General features: G+C 42.8%; 1 protein-coding gene across 1 annotated transcript in view; it reads right to left on the minus strand.

Moving 5' to 3' along the window:
• Positions 1-5622: 5622 nt before the first annotated feature.
• Positions 5623-10739, minus strand: part of LOC115544313 (uncharacterized protein C14orf132) — a 22957-nt gene continuing 17840 nt past the window's right edge. The window contains exon 2 of the mRNA XM_030357193.1: positions 5623-10712. Within this exon, the coding sequence (XP_030213053.1) occupies positions 10473-10712 (240 nt within the window). The 3' untranslated portion in view covers positions 5623-10472. The remainder of the gene's footprint in view (positions 10713-10739) is intronic.

Raw genomic sequence — 10739 nt, forward strand, 5'->3', positions numbered from 1 at the left:
GTCAAACTGTTTACGAAAGCACATGAAGGAAAGCCAAACAAATACAGACTATCACTTGCTCTGTATATGGAGCCTACGGTGCCATTAGTGAGAGAAAGTAGTGTTTCAGGCCATTTCCTTTAGGAGATTACCACTTTATCAAATCATAGGGCTAGGTGATGTCGGTGCTAAATTAGTAATTTAGTTATTTTAGAATTAGTGGGTCATTAATGTCTCCGGCTTGCTTGATGGCCAATGAAATGAGATGTGACAAGGATGTGTCAAATGTATGGGGTAAATAGGTTTGACCCCCCTGTGACTCGGAATTTGTGGGAGAGTTTCCCTATTTACCAATTTACAAATATCCTTTCTCGAAACAATGTCAGGGTTTCGTAGCACATGCTTCTTTATCCACTTTAAACACTAATGTCTAAAATCTATAATTTGTTTTCAACCTGTTAAGGATAAACCTGAACCAAAAAGAGCTGTTATCCATTATAAACAGTGTATTTAATGTAATAACAAATATACTGTGGAAGCCTCAAATTATCAAAAATATAATTTGCCCACTAACTGCGCTATGGTTTATTGCTGCCATAACAAGGTTACGTGTGACAGCTGAGCTACCTAAATTGTTTGGAAATAGACTGGCGTGGGAGACACAACAGCACCTCCCTGAGTGCTAATGAGGCAATGACCCCCTCATGTGTGAGAGGTTATTGTTCATGCTCATGTCTGTATTGACCATACCCGAGGTTGAGTGCATGATCATGGCAAGCGGCATAAGGAATAGAGAACGAGATTAATAGAATTTCTAAAGATGGAATGTGGAATCTATCTAAATTATCTCAATTATCAACCACATTATTTTGTTTGATTATTGTGTTTAATAATGTGTGAGGCATCTCACAATTTTCGAGCCATTGTTGTAGTACGTTTTCCGCTGTGGACCAACGTAGCTATACTACATTTTGGTGTGAGACTATAGGTTGCAGTAACACCATGCTTAATGTATATCCTTGCCCTTGGATTACGGCGATTGTTTTAAGAAAATGTTCAGCTTGGCATGTACCTTGAAAAAAAGTATGCCTCGAATAGGGACAGAGAGAGGTCCGGCTCTACCCGTATTGCAATGGATCTTTCCTTAAAAATAATAATATATATATATCATGACCGCATTACTATTGGCCTTTACCAAAAATAAAATTCTGTCCTCCTCCTAAACTTTTCTATAGTGAGCTAGTCATGAGCATGAGCAATGAGCGAAAACATTAAATAGAAGACTTGAAAGAAAAGCGTGCTATCCCTCTTTTGTTTCTCTCTTTTGTTTCTCTCTGCTCAAAATTAGTTGGGGCCATAGCTCTTTATCCCTTCTTCCTTTACAGTAACTCATATGTTACACTTAGCCTGGGCCTGTCTCTTTCCCTGTCACAGAGCATGTCAAGCTCACAGTTATGATAAATGTAAATCTCACGGTATCACTCTCACTCTGCTTCCCCTGCCTGTATAGAATGGAATCGGATAGGAACAAAATGGTCAGCCGAGGGAGAGAATGGTGGTGTTACCCCGAAAAGGTTCCCTCATACCATTGCCCCTTGATTCATGTTTCATATTATACTATAAAACCTCTCAATACCTCAATTTTAACTTTGACCTTTAGGGCTGGGAGAAACTACAATGATTGTATTTTGATTTGATTCAAGAGCTTTTTCGAGATATTTACTTTGCGATTGAATAGGTTAGTATGCGCTTAAATGCAACACAATAAACAGCATTAAAATTGATTTATGTGTACATTTTTTTAAACATAAATTACATGAATTAGAATGGATAAGATGTTTATATCTGGTGAACTAATATTAGTTTTAAATTGATTTTTGTTCTGTTTACATTGTTGTTTATTTCTTCTCTTTTTGTTGTGACCCCTTGTAAAGGATATTGTGGAAGTAATTGCTGTAAAGGGAGATCTGAAGAATATAAAAAAGAGAGTATAAAAAAAAGAAATGGCTAAGATGTATTCTTAGCCATTCTACAACTATTGATATTGTAGAATGTGGTAAAGTTTTAATTAATTTTGAAACATTCACTTTCCCAATTTCATTTGTCTGACACAATATAGGGTATTATATGTGTACATACTCATTTCGATAAAGTTAAATTTAGTTAAATTCAATAAAATACAACTACAATTAAAAGAGGGGAAGAAATCTAGCACATAGCTCAGAGGTGTTCCAGTGGGGCTCAGGTGGTCATTGTTTCATCCATCTTCCTTCAAAGGGCAGAGCAATCATAAATTGTGTTCTCAGTGAGGGATGTTGTCCATCTCTTCTGACAGCCCTTTTTGCCTGGCTCTTGCAAAGATGCAAGGATACATGGCGGGAGATAGATAGCGGGGAGCGAGAGAGTGAGAGAGCAGGAGATCTGGGGGCAAGAGAGAGACAGAGAGAGAGAGAAAGAGTGGGGGGGAGGTACAGAGGAGAGAGAGGAAGAGAATGGATGCAGAGAGAGGTGGTGCAAAGAGAGAGAGAGAGGGAGAGAGAGAGAGAGAGAGAGAGAGAGAGAGAGAGAGAGAGAGAGAGAGAGAGAGAGAGAGAGAGAGAGAGAGAGAGAGAGAGAGAGAGAGAGAGAGAGAGAGAAAAAAAAGGGAGTTGGAGAGAGAGATGAAGAGAAAGGAGACAGAGAGAGGTGGCGCAAAGAGAGAGAGAAAGAGAGAGAGAGAGAGAGAGAGAGAGAGAGAGAGAGAGAGAGAGAGAGAGAGAGAGAGAGAGAGAGGGAGAGGGAGAGAGAGAGAGGGAGGGGGAGAGAGAGAGAGAGAGAGAGAGAGAGAGAGAGAGAGAGAGAGAGAGAGAGAGAGAGAGAGAGAGAGAGAGAGAGAAGGAGATACAGAGGGGAAAGAGGAAGAGAAGGGTGACGGAGAGATTTGGAACAAAGATAGAGGGAGAGAGCGAGAGAGAGAGGGGGGGGGCAAGAGGAGAAGGAAAGTGGGATAGCACACCAGAGAGATTGATGGAGAGAAAGTGAGAAAAAGGTATAGGTAATGTAAGATGTATAGAGAGCAATAGGCAGCCATGACAATAAAGCGTGTGTATGTGTGTGTGTGTGTGTGTGTGTGTGTGTGTGTGTGTGTGTGTGTGTGTGTGTGTGTGTGTGTGTGTGTGTGTGTGTGTGTGTGTGTGTGTGTGTGTGTGTGTGTGTGTGTGTGTGTTTGTTGTTGGGTGGGGATTCACCATCAGCTACACCACCTCCCCCCTGTCCAACACTCTCAGAGGAGCACTGTGCGGTTATGCAACCCTGACTTGAGAGGCAGCAGGATTTGTGACACCACAAACGATCCCGCGAGAATCCTTCTTGCCAGGCTTCAAGTTATGCGCTTGTGGCCGAACCACAGTGGTTCATACCAGTGTCCTAGAATGAACCAAGTGTTCTGTGGGAAATGTAATAGGCAATGACATGTATATTTCAGTTTGCCGTTGAAATGATAGGGCTCTCTGTATTTTCCAGTGTTGTTATACCTTAACAGCAGCTATAGCTTGGGGTAAAAAAGGGGCACTGAAATCGAATAAGTGGCGCTTTGCTATGCCATAATAGGATTCGTTCAGCACTTTCGAAGCCTGGTTGCTCCTTAGTATTGCTGACTGCCGTCTATCTGTTCCATAGCAAGCAAAGCAGATAATAACGCCCGATAATCCCTGAGCAGCATGGCCGCTGTCCTCCATAGTGTTAAATCTACCCGCGCTAGGAGTGAATCGCTGATGGTGCACACATCAGGATGTACTCTGACACCCTCTTACGTAGGGCGCTTCTCTTAAACCATTTACAGAACCTAACATGGCGTTGTATCGCATTCGAACAAGTACACTTCTGTAGGATACGTTGTGAGAAAAGGGTGTGAGGAAAATGCTCGGAAGCTGTTTCGCACCCCGGCGGATGGCGGTATCTTCAGCTGGTTTAGCTTGTTGTTGTTGTGACGATGTACAAACTGTAGCTTTCCATCATTACCGCTGTATAAAATGTATCCCAATGGTTATTCAGAGCTCATCATAAGGCCATATAGCCCTCTGTGCAGCCAGGTGTGCAATACCGATTGATGGCAGGAAGTGTTGCCGCTTGAATGCCAGCTGATCTTCATAAAATATGGATGTGAGATACTTGCCTTCGCACTCGACCCCAGAGATCCCGGTGCGCCCTGAGGCGATCTCGGTTATAACCTGGATCTGTGAATGCAGTAGACACCAACTCGACGAGATGGATACATTTCTAGTTATTTCACAATGTTATTTTTTGGTGTTGTTTTTATTTTTATTTGCTTTGTTTCACCAACATATTTCTCTTCCTCCCGCTCCGTTTTACCCAGGGTTTTGAAAAGATGATGAAATGTTGATGGTTGTGAATTTATCACGCCGTTTGATGTCATGGGAGTTGTTGTTTTCTTGTTGCATTGGATTATAATAAATACACCCGTGAAAACACCCCCACACACACTCACACTCATCCACAGGTTGAGACGGATGACATAAACATGCAGCATTTACGATACAAATACAGTTTATGAATGTTTATCGACCGGCGACGTTGACATAATGGGGTAAACGTGTTGCGTGGTGCTCCGCAGCTGTGCCTTCTCTTGAGGGAAGCTCTTCTAGCGATGCTCCCCCATCCCCTCCTTGTCTCTGGGGCTCAAAGCTTGACAAGATCTATCCTCGGTTGTTGACACATATTAGCATACCCATCACCTCTTTAGCCAGCTGATGCTGAACCAAGGGGATCAAATAAAAAGGCTGGAATGGTCCATCTGGTGAAGCTCCGGGCCATTCTAGTAGGAAAAGGCTTGACCCTGACCGTCACACACGTCAATTCTCTTTTTCTTCGACTGAGTGACTGATCTCCCCATGGGTTCAGGTGTTAGAACTGTTTATATTATTCATGGCCAGCAGCTGTATGGGTATGGATACACAGCACACAACACACACAAATATATACATATATACAGTCACCATCGAACCAGCTCAGCCGGGGTCAACAGGTCACGCCCATCTCTGGAGTTCTGGGGTCCCCTAACCAGGATAATTTAGACCTCCATCTCCACTCTGCTCTTCATGTAAATATAAGGATTTGAGTAAGCTCTGTCCCTCCTAAACATCAGTAATGTGGCCAGGATCTTTCTGGAAAGGTCCTCCTAGTGCTAATTCAGATCCGGTACAACATAAACAGCAGCCCCCTCCCCTTATTTAAACACATAAAAACAACAGAACATTTTGTTAATAGTGTTAATAACATTTTGTTTTCAACAAGCAGATGTGGCTTGGTTCAGTTGGGTTGGGCTGTAACAGTTGAAGGAGAGTTTGAGGGCCGTGTCAGTATGAGTGATGGCACTTTCTAAGCTATGTGCCTATCTTACCTTGTGGCTTAGGCAGCCTCTTGTGATGTCTGCCAGTTAGCTGGACTTCAGCTGATATGCTCAGCTTTTAAACCGCAAAACACAAATCAAACCTGAGGACAGCTGATTTTGCTTTTAGTTGCCAAGACTCCAGACATACTATTTATTTTATTTGCATCACTGCAAAATTTCCTTTCAGATGCTGAAGTTGAGTTTCAGTGTGGAGTTGATGACCATTATTTATTCAGTTAGAGAAGAAAACGATGTGCGTTAATGTTTAAACTTTATTAGTTACACCGATTCTTACAAAATGTGAATTTTCAATGTGATTTATACTCTTGTCTAAATATTTTCACATTAACCACTTACTAAAAAATAAATCATCCGACTTTATTGCAACAGAGATCGGAAAGTCGGGTTGGATTCAATACAACTGGTTCTCTTCCAGAGAATTTGTTCAGTTCGGATGGACCTCCTTGTGTATTCCTCACAAGCATGTATCTCACCACACCAGCCTTGATTGGCTAGGGATCTTGACATGAGTCGTACGTCAACCACTGTCTATGTCAGAAAGACCTCTCAATCACCTTTCCTAGGTTATCTCGGCAGCATTCTCTCGACAGATACATTTTTGGATCCATCGGTTTGTAGCGCTAAACTCTGTTGTGTGGCACAGGTTTCTTTACGTACAGTGTTCTAGGCCCTGAATCTGCCTTCATGAGCGCAATTTGAGAGGGGTGGAGGAAAGGATGGATGACATTAGCCATATTCTATCAACAAACATGTTTTAAGCTCCAATTACCCTCAATGCTAGATTTTAGCTGGCATCTTCAGGGTAAACTTTGGCTAATCAGGATGCTAAGGGTTAACCAGGGTAACTAGGAAAACTCTGTTTTTCAGTTCCTTCTCCCAAGGAAGAAACACAGCTTGCACACATGTACCATGTTACCACCTGCCTCCATTCTTTCCCCTCTTCTCTGCTGCCTGGGGGACTGCATCAGGAGGGCAAAAGCAGGGCTCTTCTTTACTACATGGCCTTCAGGGGATACCTCTGCAGGACAGCCTACGTCTAAGTAGGGATGCTGCAGGGGGGAGGTCCTATTCTGTGAGCTCTTACCATTCCTAGCCCAAGCCTTCTCTGTGCGTGCATGACCAGCTTTTCCAAGCAACATCACCAGCAAAGTTTTAGAAGCTCCCAATGTTGGGCCATGCAATGACCCCATCGTGTCCCACAAGCACACACACGCATACATAGATACTTCAATGCACATTATACAAAAAATAGTATTTCTTTTCTGAGGGCCTTTTAGAGCTGTAAAATAGGGGAATAATATAACTAATAAAGAACTCCTATAACCTGCCATGGGATGGGTCCACCACTCTCTTGGAGAGGAACCAACACGGTGCCTGTATCACGAGGGCTGACCCGCTAGACAGCAGTGTTGTACCACTAATGAGACCCTGAGGTCTGTGCTGACAAAACACTCAATTAAAACTGATAATTAGCTAACACTGCCTCTGCCTCATCCCTCAGAGATCAAAGTAAGAATAAATAAATCAAGAGTCAAGTGCACAAAATCAATACAGAACAGCACAATACCCCACAGTGATGTTTTGTACTTTTTTAAACACCCCGGATTTACGGTCGAGAATGAAGAAGGTTTGAAAACTCCAGCCAATGCTACTGTTAATCAATGGTATCATATACTAATTCATTACTCGTTCACTATTGATAGGGATTCATTCAAGGAGTTTTGCCCACACTGAAACACGTTGATGAATGCATCAAGGGACAAATTAATTGATTTAGTTACCGTATTCGCTAAACATTCAAGATCTTTTTGAAATCTATGAAAGGAGAGCTGTCAACGGCTTCACAAGCTCAGCCCGGCGGTCCGGCTACAAGGGACAGCGCTGTTATTATAATGATTTGGTTTGAATAGAACCTTGCTTTGCTTCACATTATAGGAACCATATTGATATGAAGGTTTCTTTGGCTGTAACCGCTTGGCTACGTAATGCTTCCATTATGCTGTTTAGGCTACGTTCACACTGCAAGCCTTATGCTCAATTAGGATTTATTGCTCGGATCCCATTTTTTGTTTGGCTGCTCATATTATTGTTTGAATGTGGCGAATAACAGATTCCATTTCTAACTGTTCACAGTCCAAAGTGAGGCCACTGAAGTCAGCATTTATGGTTTTATTTATAAGTTGATGTGCAGTATAGTGTTGACACGCTGTGGGCATTTTCACACAGGTGCTTGTTTTTCTTTTAACTGATCTTCTTCTCCTTTCAGTTCGAATGTGGTTCAATTTGTTAAGACAAATGTGTTCATAAAAGAAAAAAGCAGAACTACAATTTAGCGTAGGAATGCTGCGTTGATGACTTTGGCTTTCGGATCCACTCATCGGTCCGAGTATGAGACTAAGGGAACCTTGCTTTTGCTTCAGGGTTCCTAACTGAGTGACCTGAATGTATCTAAGAGGCATCCATGATAAGAGCTGTTCAACTCTCAAATTGCAAAGGAAAGGTGCTTTAATGCTTCCTTTCTTATCTCCTTCAGAATAGGGTACACTGCGCCATCCTTTACGAAAGGGAAAGAGATAATGGAGTCCCTCAAGTCCTTCTGACTGGAACATTTAAAGTGACGCACCGGTCACTCACGTTAGTCATTCACTAAAACAAACGATCAACATGACCGACAATTATTTTCATTCAATCACACTTATTGGGATTAATGGAGATAAATCTTAGTGGACAGGAGGGTGAGCTCGAGAAATCACTCTCAGTGTCACAAGCATTTTGTTTCACTTTTGTGACTGGGAGCCTTTATACATATATTTTTCCATCTCTTCGGAACCTTGTAGAACCTTGCATACCTAGCCTAGTGTACGTGACATCTTAGCATCTTTTCTTAAGTCCTTATGAATTCAACTTCACATCTTTCGGTTCCCTTCCATTCTCTTTTGCAAGAACCTACAGAGTCAGGTCAATTTAAAGTGGATTTATGTTGAATGCAGGACAATAATTAACCGTCTCAGTGAATGCATATAATCACGGCATCTTGTCCAAAATTCGTCTCTGATTAAATGTTTTGAGTCATGTGAGCTTCTCCCGTAATCTGCACATTTTTCAGTTGACCGGCCGGTCAACAAACACCTGTTACTAGTTAATACTAGGGATAAGGTTAGGGTTAGGGTTAGCGTGGATGGCCAGTCAACCGCTTTATCCCAATAGCTAAGGTAATACATAAAGCCAGGTGAGATGATGAAATCTGATAAGATCAGATTTTGCAAGAAAGTACTGATTAACTGAGTAATTATACATGATGGCATGAAGTTTATAGAAGTTTTTGTATTCTGTTTATTTACCCAAACGTCCTTATTTGGGTTTTTCCTAAACGTGCGCCCTCTCCACTGAAGGTTAACTGAAATAGGTTTTCAAGAGTTATTGATGCAAAGTGGCATAGAAAATATAAAGTTTGCCTGCTGTAACATTCGTGGAAGTCAGTCTGGTGAGGGCTTGTGTGTATTGCTGTGGTTGAGCCAGACCAGCCACTTTGTGGCAGTAGACAATTCATTAATTTGTATGCAAGTCCTGCCATGACAGACTAGAGAGTGTGCCACAGCCAGTGTGTCCTCAAAGTCATTAACACACACAAGGTCAGATCCCTGCATGCTTTCTAACTGCGCTGTGGGTCAATGCTCATTAAGTGGAGTAAGATTAATAGTCATGGAAACGATGGAATACAAATACACAAAGCAAATATAACATGGGCACATTTAAAGGGACATCTTGATACCCATTCTTACGCCTGTGTTACACATTTATACATATGCATCCTTTTTGAATCTGTGCAAACAGAACGAACCACCCAATCAATAGTTGCCAATTTAGCTAACCCTATATATTATCTTATCATATGTTGTTTATACACTGGATATACTGCAGTAAATGTAATGTAAAACAAGATTTAGAGTACGACTTTACATAATCAAAACCCGTCCGATATAAATATATTGAGTGTTCTTACTCAAGACAACACGCTCTTTAGATAGGAAAGGGTCTCAAGAGCTTTGCTAAGATATTGGACTGAATTAACTAGATTAAATTCGACTAAATCAGAAGCAAAATACATTTTTCTTTGTGAAACCTAGAATGCATTTTAAGAAGATCCCTTCAATGTTGTGACTTCGACTAACATTTTGTCTAGAAATATCATAAACACATGAAATACAGTAAATTATGAAAACAAAACAAAACCCTAGAAGAGGTTGCAGCCTCACTTCTTGAGCTCTCACATTGTCCGATGAGGTAATTCAAATTCCCCTTGAACGTGTTCAACATTCACCTTCTCCGTTCAGCCACATAATTAAGTACCACTACCCTAAATTGCCTAGCAACAGTCTCTGGGGGGGAAGGGGGTTGAAAATGGTCCAGTTCTTCCCAATCCTCCCACCCACTCTTTTCCTCCTCCTTCTCAACTTGGCAGAATCGTGGATCGTGTTGTCTGGCAAAAAATATCGTAGTTTAAAGAGGAAAAGAATAGTCAAAACTTTCCGAGGTGGGAAAAGGATTTGGTGTGTCCGAACAACTGAATGTACACAAATCTTCCAACACTTCCATTCCAGGAGGATCCAAAAACTGAATAAATAGAATAAACGCCAAACGTTCTAACAGCACCTCCAAATCCCCAATCCTCCCCCGTGGCACGGCAGTCACATGTGGTGCGCTGCATCAACTGTGTCACTGTCGAAACTACCACCGCACATCTTACACCGTTGGGGCTCGGTGCTGAACCCACACTCGTGTGACTGTCGTTGTCGTGTGAGGGGGCAAGAGAGCAAGAGACGGACAGGGAAAAGAAAGAGTGAGAGAAAGTGCATGTGCATTCCTCTAGAAGATAGTGTCGCTGAAATGGTAAAAAAGTCTTAGGGACAGAGCCCGAAAATAATCCATCAAATCCCGCCCCCTTGTCGGCCGTCAGCCCCGCCCATCAGCCTCACCAATCAGCCCCGCCCATCAGCTCTGCTCATCGGCCACGTCCACCAACCAAGCCCATCTGTGGCCCCGCCCATCGGTGGCCCCGCCCATCGGTGCCCCCCACCCAACGCTAAAAGGTGAAGGCGTAGACGACCCCGACCACCACGATGTTGCCGATGGTGGCGATGATGGCGATCCAGAGCCAGATGGCGTCACTCGACATGGACTGGTTCTCGTCCGGGTGGCCGTGCACGGAGGCGGCGGCCGAGGCGGCGGCGTGCACGCTGGCTGAGGAGTTGAAGAGCGAGTGCTCGCCACTGTAGTCGTCGTTGGGCGAGGAGTCCATGAAGGCCCCTGTCATGACGGGGATCTGGGCAGGAGAGAGGATGTGAGAGGA

The sequence above is a fragment of the Gadus morhua genome, chromosome 5, assembly GCF_902167405.1.
Source record: "Gadus morhua chromosome 5, gadMor3.0, whole genome shotgun sequence".
Lineage (NCBI taxonomy): Eukaryota > Metazoa > Chordata > Actinopteri > Gadiformes > Gadidae > Gadus > Gadus morhua.